A 17,363-nucleotide genomic window follows, 5' to 3' on the forward strand; every position below is an offset into this window, starting at 1 on the left:
GCCTTCTCTGTTTTGTTTGTTCAGAGATGGTATCACTGTTCAGAATATGGTGTGAAAAGTGTCAAAGTAGCTAAAAATAAACTCTGTTTAAACACTTCAGAATGTTTACTCAGAATGTGCAATACCTTTACCATAGAACCTCAGAGTTACGAACACCTCAGGAATTGAGGTTGCCTGTAGCTCTGAAATGTTCATAACTCTGAACAAAATGTTACTCTTGTTCTTTCAAAGTTTACAACTGAACATTTACTTAATAAAGCTTTGAAACTTTACTATGCAGAAGAAAAATGCTGCTTTCCCTTTATCTTTTTAGCAGTTTACGTTTAACACAGTAATGTACTGTATTTGCTTCTTTTTGTTTATTTGTTTTGTCTCTCGTACTGCCTGATTGTGTACTTCCGGTTCCAAATGAGATGTGTAAGTGACTGGTCAGTTCATAACTGTGGTGTTTGTAACTTTGAGGTTCTACTGTATTTCAAAATCACTACTAGCAAAAAAATAAAGGTAATTGCCATAATACAGCTGTCAAAAGAGAAATAACATTAATCACAAAATAACAGCAGTCTAATTCCCAGCCTGAGTTTTACTAGGGTAAATTAGAAATTCCTTCACCTAACAATCATCTGCAATACCATTAATCTGCATTGCTTCTTTCCAGGCTCATATTGCAATGAAGCAGGAAGCAAAGGCATTGCCATTGAATCAGAGGTAAGATTGTCAATGATATACTTGCATGCACAAGTTCTTACATTCCAAATCAGGGAACTGAGAGGGAAATTTCGTTAGTTATTGTAATTCCTTACTTATATAGAGCAGCTTGAAGTCTGCTTGAGGTCTAGGGGTTTAGTAAGTGGTACAGTATTGCTTTTTTAATGTATTCAAGGATTTGATAAACCACTATAGTAAGCCTATATTCTGTGTTTGACTATAACATAGCATCCCCGAAATGTGAAGATCAAATGAATGATCTCCATAGATTTTTGTCTCTCAAAATAGCTTTATGGCTGTGACTGTAATATGAAAATGGTTGCCAGTCCTTGCTATTGATTAATTTTGGTCTACTCCAGACATTCAACCATAAGCAAACAAAACATTTTTTTATTTTTGCTAATGAAGACTTTTTGTTTCTAATGACAGTTAATTTTGGTGTGACACTGAAGGGTGGAGCTGTGGTTTAAAACGTCACAGAGTCTCATTCTGAAACTCACAGACACAATCAACTTTGCTCCCAGCATGGCAGGGAAATCTTGTAGTGAATGACAGGAATGCAAGCAAAAGTAAGAATTATTTTTTAAAAACAGAGTGATATTCAAGCAACCCAATGGATCTTTATTTTTCACTATGGGCCTGATACTGTTCCCACTGAAGCCAATGCTAAAACTCCCATTAACTTCAATGGTGCAAGATCAAGACCTTTAAAGCCTCAACTAACATCAATATATCAGTGGTTAAACACTGAATATTTAGGGTATGTCTACACTGCAATTGAAAACCCATAGCTGGCTCGTGCCAGCTGACTTGGGCTTGGGCTAGGGGCTGTTTAATTGTGTTGTAGATGTTTGGTTTCAGCCAGACACCCGGGCTCTAGGGTCCTGTGAGGCAGCTCCAGCAGGAATATCTACACCACACTTAAACAGTCCCTTAGCCCGAGCCCAGCGAGCCAGAGGCAGCTGGCATGGGCCAGGTGCAGATGTCTAATTGTAGTGTACATTTAGAGATTCAGACGCCGCTCTGGTAAGTGTCATTCACATAGCTACTGCTTTCACTAGCTCTTCATCCATAGCCACATGGCTGTCAGCTTTTGCTTTTCATGTGTAAAAAGGCTAATTGAAGTGTGCCCTTTAGGGGTTTGTGGACAGCACCTTGTGGTAGAGTGCTTAATGAGAGTTATTATTAGTGGAGTTCCTAAGTGATTTACCTGCAGTGCAAAGAACTTTGGTGGGGGTGAAAAGGAAAAGTCTGATTACCAGGTTCCTGCAGTGTTAATTTCATTTTCATGGCTGACAGGTAAGTAGAGAACAACCAAATTTTGGGGAAACTGAAATTATACTTATAATAGCCGCTCTGTTGACATAACCACAAATAAAAACCACAGATGGAACTGCAGTAAGACATCTGCAATGAAAAAAAACTATATGAGAAGAAGAAAATTAGATCCATGCACCAGAACCTCATGTGAAACTATGGGAGGAAATGTACAGTGCATCCTGTTCTTGCCTTTCTTTCATCACATTTATTCCTTACGACACTTTAATTCTGTGACCTCTAAAATATATGCAAGAGTAACATATTGCATACACAAGAGTGGCTAAACCACTAAGCATAGTCTCTTTCCTTGAGTTCATTTTGCACAATGGCTGCCTGTGGGACAGCTCATCCTGCTGTTAATTCTAGCACTGGGAAGAGAGCAGTTCCAGGATAGCAATTCCAACTTCAGTAGAGGTGACTTGTAATGTGAACTACACTTGGACTATCTGGACACTGGTTGGCAGACAAAATTAAATGCTGGAAAGACCTCGTACTGTGAGATTCCAAAGACAATGTAATTCTCTCTACATACTTGGAGAACTGTTAGCTCTGTAGTTAGTTACAATGAGAGATGCCTTAGGGTGGATTGGAGTTGGTGTGGGGAAGGTGGTTTGTCAAGGGGATTGGATGATGTCAAGACCATAGCTACCTTTGTGCCTCCTCAATTTTGGCCCCCCCTTCTCAGCATAATTTACAGCAGCTGCAGGGGTTGCGTTTCCTTAGAATAACTTTGAACATCCCACGTTGACTGCTCCGTGGGCCCCAAACATCTGGAGTATAGAGCACTTTGACCACAACTCCTCCATTACACAATATTCCCACTACCATCCCCTAAAACACTGGTCACTACTGGAGGATGGCACAGCAACTTTGTTCACCCTACCTCACCCAGGGAACTCTGCACCAGGAGAATACCCAGGTGCCAAGATGCAGCTGTTTTCAACCCCTTTATGGCCCAGAAACAAAATGTAAAGGGGCCAGATCACAGCGCTTGGTGACTCCTGTGAAACCCATTGGTTTTGCAGAGGTAACTAATTGGAATGGAATGTAAAATTCTGTTGATGGTGCACAAGGAGGAATACAATTCAGCTCCCTCTCTTGTTGCTGTGTTGGCTCAGCCGGGCTAAAGGAGTAAAAAGCAGTGAAAACTTATTTTTGCCATGAAAGTGAAACGGATCTGACTCCCCGTGTACAGGGAGCAGCTCTGTGGAGTAGGAAGGTGCACGTTCTGCAGCGTAGAATGCTCAGTAGCTGGCATAAACCTGTTGATTTATTGGAATAGATGTCAGTGGCCTAGAGAATCCACATAGAAAAGGGAGAAGGAGGTTAAGTAGATCTGTACGTCTCACTTCCTGACATGAACCCCTAGTTTTTATTATATACAACATCACCTCTATTCCCAAAGTATGAATCTCTTTGAGAATGAGCGGGTATGTCCTAACTAGCCAGGAAGTGAGTTACCAGTCATCTGTATCAGGAGAGTTCCTTCATAAAGGCTGATATACACCCAGGTGCAGAGGGGGTTAGTATGAGGCTAACGCATCACTTTCTATTTATTGCATAAAATGCAGTAGTGCCTAGAGGGCCCCAACCAAAACTGGGTCCCCACTGTACAAACACATCATGAAAGGCAGTCCCTGCCCCAGAGAGCTTACAGCTTAAATAAACAAGACAGACAAAGGGTGGGAAGGGGGAACAAAGGGACAGTGAGAGGAAATTACTTGCCCATGGCATACAGCAGCTGGAAATAGAACCTAAATCTCCATCAATTGCCCTATCTATTGAGAACATCAGTTCTCATTCCGAGGGCTTAAATGTAATTTAAGTAGTGCATAATCATCATTCCAGCCCTCTGCATGGTGGGGAGGGGAACAAATCATACACAGAGCATTTAGCTTATGTTCCCTATTGCCTATCAGTGCCCTAAGTCACTGCCAGAATGTAGGCCTAAGCCAAGAAAAGTTTTATCTTTTGCACAAATACAGATTTGACGTTTTTTCCAGCTTTGCTCAGGACAGTAATTAAAAAGCCTAGGAAGTGAGTATACATGAAATCATTCCTTCCGTACAGGCAGACAGATGGAGAGAAATTCCAGTCTGTTTCCACTCTTTTGTCTTCAGAGCATTTTTGGAATTTCCTTCAGGAAGTGAGAGGTTCTGACCTAAAGCCTTCCTCAGTTAGTAGGCTCCAGTTTCCCACAGTAAACCTTGCACAGAAATGACGTACTGCATAAGAAGGTGAGGTTTATCTTTACGCCCCAACTGTATCCTGTATAAGCTGAATGAAACTTTTAAAGTATTACCTAGAGAGAATGGCAGCAATAGGGGAAATGGAAGAGTCAAATCTTGGAAGAAATACAGTAGCTACTGAAAAACATTGGCCAGATCCTCAGCTAACAAAGTCAGTGGAGTGACATTGATTTACGCCAATTGAGGCTCTAGCTTTATATTTTAAATATAAACCACCTTGATGTTTGTAATAAGCTAACAGCAAAATTCACAACTATTTTTAAAGATTTTTCCCCCCATTTCCATATATAATTACAACAGAAATGGGACTGATTAATATATGACTTAATTTCTAATGCATGATCTCCTGAATTATATGGTATTTCACTTATTCCCGTCTGGACAGTAACTGCAGTAATCTCCATTATTTGCCATAGTGAAATTTCTTGCTTTGGAGCTTAGATATATTCAAGTTCTTTTACTGGCACCCATCACCTTTCTATTGGAGCACCTAAACAATCATGTTCTTGTATCCTTTTATATTGTTTTGTAAATAAAGGTGTCATTATGGATCTATGTCCTTAATTGAACAGAAATGTCATGCAGAATCAGCTTAATCCAATGTCTATTGAAATCAATGAGAGTCTTTCCATTGACTTCTATGATCAATTAATCATGCTCCATATCTTTATGATAGTACAAAAAAATTGTGATAGTAGCATCTTAAAAAAATCAGTTTATTAATGTTTAGAAATCAATAAAGCTATGTGCAAATTGAACAATAAAAGTCAAAACATTTTAAATACTATTTTTTAAAAACAAAGAAAAAAATCAGTTTAATTGCACTGGAAATCATACTACAAAGACAATATTTTTATAGAAAATCACTTCTAGGTTTCGACAATAACTGTACATTAATCAATTGTTCAGCTACCCCGATACACTTTTTTGTTATAGTAATGCTCTAGGTGTTTGAAGACTTCTGCATCTCGTTAATTATATCTATTGAATACATTCAATCCCCTTAATGCAGGTTAGAAAAATACCGTAATAGAAATGATGCCATAAAACAAATACATTCAATTTAAATTAAAGGTATTTCTTACGTGAATTGATAAAATACAGATATCTTTCCTGAAATTATGAACATTCTAATCAAAGAACACAAAGTAAGTGTCAAAAAATGTCTTGCATTTTGTTATGGAAGTACATTTATATGTCATCAATAGCCATTTCACTTGGACAAAGGTCCTTTTTTATTTCTCTGAATCTCATGGTATTCTATACAGACTTTCTAATCAATCTTTACTATGGAAACACTATGGGCCAAATCCTGAAGTTCTTTTTCAGTTTTTACTCTGTCCTTACTCAGGCAAAAACACTGATGCCAATAGTACTTGATATTATATTTATCTTGTCAAATATCACACATTAATTTTCTCTTTAACTGTAGTTTTATCCTGTAACTATTATGGTCATGTAATTTATTTCATACTCAATATAACAAATCAATAGATCTATCGGGCCAAATGCTATTCTGAGCTCCTCCCATGCAATCCTGTTGACTTCTTTGGGGTTATATGAATGTAATCGAATGCAGAGTCTGGCTCATGATCGTAAAAGTAATATGAATTTTCAGCACAACTTCACAGAACTGATCTTGCTAAAGAAAAGCTTTGGACTCCGCAGGTGAAATCTTATTACATCTAAAAACTCAGGAAAGTGATGCCAGCCTATGGTTGTCAGTGATCTAGATTACATTGGTGTAATCTCTTTCCTGCTGTGTGCCAAATGGCAAACGCTTGTGACCCAGGATAGTAGAGCCATCCCTAAACTTGGTACAGAAAGGTCATTTGTGTCAGGGCTTTTTCTGCAAGTGAAGAAATAATAACTTCACGTTCTTCACACAGAAAAAAAAATTCATTTTCCCACCCTCCTCCTTCTGCCTCTCAGTCACGCACATACTCGCACACACACACATGGCACCGTTTCACCAAGGCATCAGTCTTTCCGAGTTATGAATACTCCGGGCAATCCTGAGTCTGCCTCAGTGCAAAGACAAAACATGCTCCATAGGGAAATGTTTTCAAGCCAGAACAGTCTGTCCCACTTCCTGAACTCCACCCTTGCAAGTGCCCTGCTTGCCTCTTCAGAACTAATGCTACCTTGCTCACTTAGGCCATCTCTTTGGAGTTGCTACAGTGAGCAGGTAGCTTCTTGTCTGTCGGGTTTCAAAGGGGAGGCTTTTAAATATGCCCCCGATGGATACTTCTAAGAAGATGAGTTGATATTGCCTGAAGACATGATTGTCTCCGGGCAGTCACCCTCATCCTTCTGTGGGTGGGAGGAATTGTCAGATTTGCTTCGGCTAAACTCCATCCCTCCTATGATTGGCCTCTTGAATTTGGCCCCAGAATCTGCAGAGGGGCATTTGCAGCAGCACAGAATCTTGATGAAGGCCCTCCGCATCTCTTTGTTGGTTAAGGTGTAGATGATAGGGTTCGTGGCTGAATTGAGCACAGCCAGTACTAAGAAATATTCAGCTTTGAAGAGGATTGAACAGGCCTTCACTTTGCACCCCACATCCAGCAAGAGTAGGATGAACAAGGGACTCCAGCAGGCAATAAATGCGCTCAGGACAATGATGACTGTCTTGAGTAAGGCTAGGGATTTCTCTGAGCTCCTTGTGGCTTTGGTAATGTTTTTTCGAAATGTCAGCCTGCGGCTCCGAGTCCTGACCATGGAATAGATCCTGCAGTAGAGGACAACGATGGATAATAAGAGACCAGTGAAAACTGTAGTGCAAAAGAGAATATAGTGCTTATGGTAGAGAGGCAGCACAGTGGAGCAACTCTGCAGGTGGTCGAGGCAGTTCCAGCCCATAATAGGGAGCCCCCCTAGGATCATGGATATCACCCAGCAGGCACTGATCAGTAGGAAGGAGCGGAAGCTGTTGCTCCCATTGTGGAGTTTCATCTTCAGCATGGTGATATACCTCTCAATGGCAATGGCCAGCAGGCTGAACACAGAGGCTGACAGAGCTACAAACATGCTGCCTTCCCTGACAAACCACTGGGCAGGGGTGAGACTATAGGTTTTGTGTCCAGATAACAAAAGGTTGGCAGTATAAGCCACCCCAGCCAGCAAGTCTGACAGAGCCAAATTCCCAATGAAATAGTACATGGGTCGATGAAACTTCTTGGTTTTCCAGATGGTCAGCAGGACAAAAATGTTCTCTAAGATGATAAAGCAGCAAATGATGATAAAAACCACTGAGGTCACTTTTATTCCACTGTCTGCCTTCTCGTTTAACTTCCCTGTGAAGTTGTAATGTTTCTTAATGATTTCAGAGTTGACATAATCGCTAACTGAGTCATTGAAAACTTTCTTCTGGCGGCTGCTGGTAGAGTCCATGGTTCCAGGCTGAGTGGCACTTCTCCAGCCGCCCACTAGAGGGTGAAGTCAAGTAGAAACCTCACCGGCCACCCTTGTGGCAGTATCTTTGAGGTGAAGGCTCCAGTGTCCGGTACTCCCTGGGTAACCTCAGACACCACAGCCCTTAAAGCAGGGGCATAAACAAAGCAAAGAGTCAGAGGAAGGGATGCAAACAAGGTGGCAAACTGAAAACAATGTAAAACAATCTGTTCATTTCATTGCATGTCAGGTTTAGATATTAGATCACAAACGAATCACTAAGGTCCATTCACCCTCTCCCCCCACCATGTAAAAAAAATGGCTCAGCAAAGTAAATAGATAAAGCTCATCCAATAAAATTTTTTTCTTAATGCAGATTTGCACAAATAAGTAAGAGAAATGGGACTTGCACCGAGTGTCTCTATCTCACCCAGTGCGAGGGATCCCAAGGTAAGCCAGTGGAAAACACAAGATCCATCTCTCTCTTTCTCAATTTCTCAAACTTTTGACATAGGAAACACCTTTTAAAAGTTCAGGTTTAGAAAGAGAAAAGGCTTGATTTGTTTTAAATGCAACTGAAAATGCACAAAATGAGTCCGGCATGAAAATCACTTGACTGGAGCGACCTCACTGTTTTTCCACTATTAACATTCTAAATGTGTTGTGAGGGAGGGCAGTTCTGCAATTTACTGATGCCATCTTGAGAAGAGGTAAAGGGGTTGGTGCTCACTGATGTGTGTAAAGAGACCCATCTCAAAGCTGTAAGCAGAAAAGCTGCCCCTACTCACTTCTATTTGGCAACATCATCCTTTGCAAAAGTTGTGCCAGTGTAAAATTCAGAAAAGCAAATAAAATAAGCTATCAAACACATTTTGTAAGTCTGTCTGAAACAAAGGAATGAGCAAATGTCAGTTTGGAATTTAGTTATGGCAAATACAAATATAACTTGTATAAACACACAAAAAAGAAAATGTATAAGGCTTGTAAAATTATAGGTGCCACTTAAGGGTGGAAGTAAAACAAAAGCAAATGAATTAGCTGTGTTAAATAATGCAATGAAAGCAGAAAAGAAAAGATTATAGAAGTAGAGAAGCAGAAAGTGGAGTCCCAGGTACCTAGCATGTTAAGGTGTGATATACAAGAGTGATCTATTGAGTGATCAGATCATTACTTCTCTATCAAATTCTCCCAGAGATCTCACTAACAAATTTGTGTAGTTTTACTGAGAAATATTCTTTTGCCTACTCCTGGCCAAACACAGTTGCTGATGCTGAGTAGTTAACAGTTGCTAAGGACACTGGCTATTCTACTTCACTCATCAAAATGCGAATCACAAAGCAGAAACTCTGTGTTTGTATGGTGCTTGGCACAATGGGTCTCCATTCCTGGATGTTTCTGAGGTACACTACTGTAATAAACCCGAGTAATAATAATTAAAGCTAAACCCACATCTACTCCGGCAGAAAGTAAGGGGAGGCTCAGCTGCCGATGAAGGAAGCTCTTGAGTCAGTAATCCAGTATTTATTCTGGGGAAGACTCACTCAGAGCATTGATTTTTAAACGGGGATTTATACCAAAAAGCTGGTTTCTAGTGCCAGCGTCCCAAACTGTGCTCCCAATGCTTACCTTGCTCAGAAAGCGTTCAGTCTCTGAAGCCACTGCACTCCGCATCTCTACTGCCCCAGAAAGAACTCCAACTTGGCTTTGTTATGCAAGTGGCTTTAAACGTTTCCTTTAGCTAGTGGTCTCCACCCCTTCGGTTTCCTATTTTTCTAAAGAGACGATTTAAGCAGCTTTTTAACTCTTCAGTAACCACAGGCTGATTTCGTTGCATCTGCCCTGCTGGGTTCCTTGACACACACAGCTGAATTCGAGATCTGAACCCTAGACAGGGTGCGGTGCCCTAACTGAAATCAGTCAAGCAGAGAAACTTCGGGCCGCCAGGCTCAGCTCTCCTCCCACCCTTGTCTCCGGTGCCTGAGCCAGCGCTCCGCTGCCGGCGGGGAAGGGTTAATCCCATCTCCCTCCTGCTGCAGGGGCTGTAGCAGCTCGGGGGCTGGGTGTTTAACACAAAACACACATGGGAAGAGGCGCTGAGGAGCCAGCCTCAACGCTGGTGGAAGCCCCTCGAGGAGTCACTCTGGAGCTAGCCTGGTACAAAGCAGGGCTAGCCTCTTCCTCTCCCTTCTACCCCCAGATTTCATAGTCAGGTCAGCGACAGGATGCAGAGCTGGGGAGACCCGAGATGTCAGCCAGAGGAGGTGGGGGGAGACCTAGCACGAAATGACTTCATTCTTTTAACCTTTGAGTGCCTAAAAGACATCCCAGTCTCCCACCTCCCAGAGGCCCCCTGCTTCAGGCACTAGGCAATGTCACCCTCTCTGGGATCCTTGCTCCCCCGGGGGCATCAGTGCCCCACAGCGGGAAAGGCTGTCTTTGAATCGTGTTAAGAAAAGGAGGACTTGTGGCATCTTAGAGACTAACAAAGATATTTAAGCATAAGCTTTCGTGAGCTACAGCTCACTTCTCACGAAAGCTTATGCTCAAATATCTTTGTTAGTCTCTAAGATGCCACAAGTCCTCCTTTTCTTTTTGCGAATACAGACTAACACGGCTGTTACTCTGAAACCTTTGAATCGTGTTGGCTCCCTCTAGGTGGCTTAGCATGCTTGAAATGCCTGTCGAGATGCCCTCTTTGCTAAGCAAACTGGATTGAGCTAACAGACCCTTCTGCCCGGCAAGGCGGAGCAAATGTGCGGTGAGTGGAAACCTGTACATCAGCTCCCCTGGGAAAGCAGCAGTTTGGCCAGGAGAACGCCCTCCTTCCGTCCTTGGAGGCAAGTGATGGCATCGCAGGTCTTCTTCCTTTTCACTGCTGCCCAAGGAGTACCGCAGCAGCAGCCGGGACCCCGTCCGCCCTTCTGCCGCCAGCACTGGGATAGTGACGGCTGAGGCCTGGGCTCCCCTCTTCCACCAGCAGGCATTGGCAGGCTCCCGCAGCTCCAAGTGTTAATGCCAGGACCTGCCTGTCTCCTGAGAGCAGATGGCCTATGCTGTGCCGTGCGCTCCACTTGCACTCCTTGACCATGTGCGATGACAGCATCATCAGTTCACGGGTGGCAGGTTTGTATAATTTTTGGTGGTGCCCAGAATGGGTCAAAGTCCTGCCTCCCCACCCCCACCTGCATATTGGTACACATAAAATTAATGGGGTGGGGCCGAAGGGTTTGGGCTGTGGGAGGGGCTCAGGGCTGCGGCAGAGGGTTAAGGTGCAGAGGGTGAGGGCTTTGGCTGGGGATGCGGGTTCTGGGGTGGGACGGGGCTGGGGATGAGGAGTTTGGGGTGCAGGCAGGCTGCCCCAGGGCTGGGGCCAGAGAGGAGGGACTCCACAGTCCCTGCAGCCCTCTCCCTGCTGGCAACAGCAAGCTCTGAGGGAGGGGCCCCCTCTCCCCCGTGGCAGCACACTGACCAGGCACTGTCACTGCATGTGCTCCTAAGGGCCTGGCCCCTCTCAGGTCCAGAAGCCTCCTCGCCTCCCCTGTGGTGAGTGCCGGGGGTGGGGTGGGGGCTGCCATCACACATGTGCCTTCTCCCTCCTCAGCCTGCTGCCCCCTTTTGTAGCTGGCAGTGGCCAGCGAGGGAGCGCAGTGCGGAGCAGCAGGGCAGCTGCCCAGGGCGCAGGCAGAGATGCTCCAGGGGAGACGCACAAGAGCAGCAGGCGGGGCTGGGGGATGCTCCAGGGGAGGTGCCCGGGGTGGCTGGCAGGGCCTGGGGAAGAGACCTTGCTCCAAACATTGGTGGAGCCGGGTCCCCGGACTCTGAATTTTCTGGAGCACGGGCACCATGGGCCCATATAACTTGCCACCCCTGAGCATATTGACCCCAGAGCCAACGGTCACAGTCATGAGCCTTTTATGCCAAATAACTAATCCGTCCCTGATTCTTCCCCCTCCTGCCCATTAATTCCAACATCTACCTTTCCTATGCCAGCCAACAATAGAGGACCACGGGTTCCAAACTAGGATTTGTCACAGATGAGAAGGAAACTCCAGCATCTCTTCTGTTCTTTCCCCCCCAAGAGATTCTCTAGATGCGGTTAAGAGGTAAAGAAATCAGGATGACAATGATGGAGACCATACCAAAAAATAGTGTCACAGTGTGCCCTTTGTATGTCATTTCATATGCTTCTGTTCCAGCTGTGGATTTTAAAAATAACACTTGTGGAATGAGTTGAATAAAAGGTTTGTTGTTATTGCCTCTAAAAATGGAACATTTCTCATTGTTTTGTGCCACACTGTTATACTTGACCCCTTTTTGTGGTAACGTTCTTATCTACAAAAGGCAGTGTGGGCTAGTGAAATGACCATATTTTGGGTAGCTAATAGCACTTGAGATCTGACACTAACTCCTTGTGTAGCCATGAGTAATTCACCTAAATTCACTGTGTATCAGATTTCCCATCTGTATAAAGGAAAAAAAAAACCACTTACTTTTTGAACTTCCCTCACTGGGTGTGGTGGTGGTGGTGGGGGCATCCTGAGGATTGATTAATATTTGTAAATATCTGAAGATGTGAAGCACTTTCATTCTGAAAAATGCTAAATATTGTAAATTCATTATTTATTATTAGAACAAAAAAGGCAGTGACAGTGACTGGTGCTGAGAGAGAGTTGGCGGATACTCCATGGATAGAGAATTTGTGTGTGTGTGTGTGTGTGTGTGAGAGAGAGAGAGAGTGAGTGTTACATGGGGTTTATTCACTCTCCTTTTAAACTTTTGAAATAAATACTATTCTATAGTGTTTGGAATATTAACCCTTACTTGGGTGGTCAATGTGGCTAACCATGCAGAAACCTTCTTCCCCTCCCTTGCACTGTTCTCTTTACCCCCACCCAAGATCACAATACAAAGGAACATCACAACACGCAATAAGATTTTAATAAATTAGGTCTTTTATTTCACATTACATGCAATTCAGTTGGCAATAACACTGCCACACAGACCAGAGCATCTCATTTTATTTACGTTGATAGTCATGTTTCAATTGCTCCACACCTCTCCCTGAATGATTCAGCTGAAATTGTACTTGAAAACAGACATTTACTCATCTACCACAAAACTAGAATCATGAAAGTTCTTGAGACTGGAGGAAAATACAGCGGTTAAATTGCAACTGTCAGAAAAGTCATGCAAAAATAAATCATGCTTGAGGTTGACATATGCATCCCCTTGTAACTGCCTCACATACACAAGTTGCATATTTTAGTGACACCCCTTATTTAGCTTATTTATGAAGACAACTAAGTGGAAGTGAGTTAATAGATATCTTTTTAAATGTGTTTCTTTTCAGGAAATACACTCTCCTGTAACCTTACTCTAGCAGTACATGAAAGTAACGTGCTGTACTTGGGGATGACTCAGGGTATCTCTGTACTGATTTTTAGGTGTCTGGTCAAAATCCAGCCTAAAATGGTCCTGACTGAAAGTTGTTCTCATCTGACTATTCAGTGGCCTGTGTAAAATGGCTTGGTAATCTCAATCCAGTTCTCAGGAATCAGGTGCCCACATCACAAAATCCAGCATCAATGCTGGTTGACCACCCCTACTTGACATCCGTGTTGGCAGCTCAGCAAACAACAAATGGTACATGGAGGCTGAATTATCTGCTTACCCTTTCAGATACTCTCCCTAGAACAGGCATGATGCATGTTATTTGTCACTATCTTTCCTACACTTCTTTTGTGATCTTTTTGTCCTCCAGGTGCATCTCCTCCTTTTCTTCTCTCCCAGCCTTTTCCTCTGCTTCTGCACTTTTTCCAAGGCTAATTTCTAATGAGTCCTTTTGGTGCTTTTCACTGGGTTACAGACTACAGGAGCACAGGCAAAACCAAACTTTTCTGTTTCTGGCTATATTGAACAGGCTGAATAACTCTGGTTCTTATCCTGATATCTGAGAATAAGCACTTTGTCTCATGCAAGCATTATTTCTGAGTCACAATAGCTGATACAGTACTGGAAAAGAAGCAAACTCCAGGGCTACTTTTGGTTTGATTTTGCTACAGGCTGTTTACCTAGCCTGAATCAACTGTGAAAAGACAAGTGGAGCTTCAAAGAAGCCAGAGCTAGGCAAGAGGCAAAGACTTGTTAATTCTGCTGTGCACCCATTTGTCCAAGGATAGGTTCTCTCCATAATGAATCCATATGGACAAGGAGAATTCCCCACCCTTCCTTCAGAGGTTCTTACCCCATTCTACTCCCTTTAAACTGTACACTTTCCTCTCTTGAGACAATAAGAGTGCATAAAAAGCTAATGAGTACCCATCTCCAAGGGGCACTGTTACTGCTCCAGGAATTGGCCCGCAGGAGGTGACTGCATATCTAGTGAGTTCCCCATCTACTGAGTCTATCACCTTTGTGATCTGAACAAGATATCCCAAACTGGTTCTGCACCTGGGTACTCCACATCACAACATGAAGTGTTACTGTCCTGTCACTTTTTCAGTATAAATAGTTTTGTTTTGCGTGTATACCAAAATCACCCCAGTAAAGCCAGGCACAATTGCACTGATGTGCTTGCTATTCCATTGCAAGTCACAGGAGAAGCACCCATGTATATCAGGGCTAAGTTTGGCCAAGGTCTTTCTTTTAGCTGTGCTGTGACTTTCTTCTTTTCTTTCACTCTTATTGCACCAATCCGAAATGTAAATGAACATTTTGTGTCAAAGTAAAGCTGCAGGCCAATTCAGATGATTAAGTTCTTGTATAATTGATATCAGGTAAATTTCAGAAGATCTACTGAGATAACAGTTGCCCCATATTTTTTTAAGAAATGAGACTGTGAAAACAATGACCCAAAGCTTATGTATTACTTAAGGAATGCCATCTCAAAAACAGTGTGAACAGAGATATTGTGAGTTTGTATATTGAATAGGAAATGGCCAGAAATTTATCTCCAGCTACTGATGAGCAGCTGGCTCTTAGAGGGATACAGTAGGTCACCTGAATATGTATCTGCACTATTTACCATTGTTGTTGTTGTCTATTAATGAACTAGTTTACACTAGCATTTCATTCCGTCCTGGTTAACGATAGAAAGGGAACTTTTCTGTTAGATCTCTTAACTTTCCTAAATTTAAAATGACTGCTGGCTCCACTGTGAAGGAATGCTGTATTGAATACATCCTAAATTATCCTGCTATAAAATCTAACATCTCTGAAATTCCATGTATATGGCTCATTTGAACTTTCTGCTCTGGAATCACCTGTGTTCAAGATCAGGAGAAAGGTTATCTTTAGCCCAGAATTAGAGAACAAAGGGACATTGTCCCTGAATCTCAAATATATCAGAAAGCAAATTTCAGTGGGAGGGATGTAGTATAATTAAATGTCTAGCAGTGGATTGTTACAGAGCAGCCACTTCACCCGTATGTTTTCTTAAAAAGTTGGGTGTCAGGAAACCATGCGACTGGGAAAGTTTAACTACTGCTTCCAGTAGTCAGAGCAGTGGTTCTCAAACTTCTGCATCAGCGACTACTTTCACCCAGCAAACCTCTGAGTGCGACTCCCCCACTATCCACTCTGTACATTTTTTGTAGACTGCCCACAATTTTTTGCACACAATCATTTGTGCAGTCAAACCTTTGAGTCTTTGAATGCAAAAAGTGCTTGTTTCTTTAATAAGACAAAATGAAGACTGGAGATCAGGCACCATGAGAGCTATCAGGGCTGTTCCTTCAAGTAAGTCAGGACTTGATGGTCCTTGTAAGAGTGCCAACAGCGTAGCTTTGCCCAACTGAGGAAGAGTTCAGATAATGGCCTGCAGTGTCCTGGAAGAATTTACAAAATTAAATGAAAACGGGAGAAATGTAAACTACAGAATGGAGACTCTGAGTCAGATTCTGATCTCTGTTGCACCACTGTAAACCAGGCGTAACTACACCCAACTTCAGTAGTTTCTCTGGATTTGTACTAATGTGACAAAGATCAGAATTTAGCACTCTGTTCACAGTCCAATTGCGGAATCCCAGATTACAAATCAGGATATACTGGTTCTATTCCCAGCTCTGTGATTGACTTGCTATATGAGCTTGCACAAGTCACTTAACCTCTTAGTTTCCTCATCTGTAAAACAGAATAGGGCTACTTACTTCCTTATGGAAAGCACAGGTGGATGTACTAAGTACTGTTTTATTTTTTTATTAAGAAACTCACTTTGAACACGTTATAACATGCTGAAGTGAAAAGGAGTTTTGCCCATAACTGAAAGCTGGATTGAGGAGACAATCCTGCTTCCACTGAAATTAAAGTCAGATTCCTAAAGGTATTTAGATTTTTAAAATATAGCTTTCGAAAGCACGTAGGTGCTTAACTTATTGATTTCAACTAGAGTTAGGCACCTTAAATGCTTCTGGAAATCTCACTATGTGCCTATCTCCATCTTTAGGTGCCCAAATACCTTTGAAAATCTGGGCCGGAGTGCCAGAACTCCAATAGATATAAATTGGTTCAAGTCTTGACTGAAGCAGGGTCCCAAACAGTAGCAGCTGAATTCAAATATGGTGAGGTTGAACAGAATAACTCAAACTATCAGAAGAAAATATTACAGAAAGACCTGGACGTCAGAGAAACAGAGTATTAAGAAACGTGTGTGTGTGAGAAGAGAGAAACTAAGCCACATTTAATTCACTTTGTGCATATAATAGTCAACATCATAAGCTATTGACAGGAGCTTTAAAGGTAATAGAACAATGTAGATGTGAAACAGTTTTGTGCAGTTCAAAATGTATTAGTGTTTCAGTTGTTGCAGGTTAGAACAATCTGGTTTGAAGTTATCCTTTCCATAACGGATAGGTTAGGTGAATCAGTTTTTTGTTGATGTTCAAAGAATCTAAAAATTCCAGATCTTCTTCTCTCAGACTAAAATCAAAAACCTGGGTTTGAGGGAAATAATACAATGATTAGAGTAAAGCAGGTAAAGATAGATTGTTTACTATAAATATGCTATCAAATAATAAAATCAGGTTTCATTCTATTGTTAAATAACATAATAATATTCATCAGGATTAACTTATTTAATGTGTATATGGGTGTCATAAGACCTCTGGGGGGTTAGACTGTAATTTAGCATTAATTAAACTGACTTCTATTTCAAAGTGATATTGAAAAACATATTTCACTTATTTGTTGCAAAGCCTAAATTAGTGTTTTGTGTTTCCATATAATACAACTTATTTTTGTGAACTAGACCAGTAAAAAATGGGTGAAATCAGGAGCAGCTTAGTTCCAAAACAGTAAGAATTAATAAGCGTTAGCACACTAGTGTCTGAATTACAAGTACAGCACTGAGTTTATTAATGCCACTGCAATAGACAGAGAGGGGGGGGGGAAAGAGAAAGTCAGCAGCAGGAAATGAAAATAGGATTGAAAGGAGTTCAGTAAGTGACTTGAAATACTTTTATCAGAAGTCACTGCATCCAAAGTCCTCAGAAACTTTACTATATCCCATCACTACGTATCTTTTTTTGCACTTATTAAAATATAACAGAAGTGCCCTAGTGGTGCAACTGGATAACATAATACTAACAAAAATATAGTGGAAAGATATTCTCAAACTCAATTTTACTCCAATGATGCAAATCAGTCCAGCAAAATTCTACTGTTAGCTTTCTCTGTCTCACCAGCAAACTTGACATT

The 17,363-nt window shown here is 42.0% G+C and overlaps 2 protein-coding genes across 7 annotated transcripts in view; both read right to left on the reverse strand.

The window, feature by feature from the left end:
• Positions 1-5,069: 5,069 nt before the first annotated feature.
• Positions 5,070-9,695, reverse strand: S1PR1 (sphingosine-1-phosphate receptor 1). The gene is made up of 2 exons (XM_084637883.1): positions 9,297-9,695; positions 5,070-7,814 (listed from the first exon to the last, which is right to left on the reverse strand). Exon 2 carries the CDS (start codon positions 7,668-7,670, stop codon positions 6,528-6,530), a length of 1,143 nt encoding a protein of 380 aa, XP_084494009.1. The 5' UTR covers positions 7,671-7,814; positions 9,297-9,695; the 3' UTR covers positions 5,070-6,527.
• A 2,909-nt stretch (positions 9,696-12,604) lies between these two features.
• Positions 12,605-17,363, reverse strand: part of LOC311525189 (putative oxidoreductase ZK1290.5) — a gene marked incomplete at its 3' end in the record, with an annotated part of 81,751 nt that continues 76,992 nt past the window's right edge. For 3 of the 6 annotated variants that reach the window (XM_084637081.1, XM_084637080.1, XM_084637082.1), the window contains one exon: positions 12,605-16,600. In XM_084637081.1, coding sequence (XP_084493207.1) covers positions 16,499-16,600 — 102 coding nt within the window. The remainder of the gene's footprint in view (positions 16,601-17,363) is intronic. The other 3 variants (XM_084637085.1, XM_084637084.1, XR_014712712.1) reach the window with 2 other exon arrangements.

Source organism: Lepidochelys olivacea (assembly GCF_965140295.1).
Source record: "Lepidochelys olivacea isolate rLepOli2 genome assembly, chromosome: 8".
NCBI lineage: Eukaryota > Metazoa > Chordata > Testudines > Cheloniidae > Lepidochelys > Lepidochelys olivacea.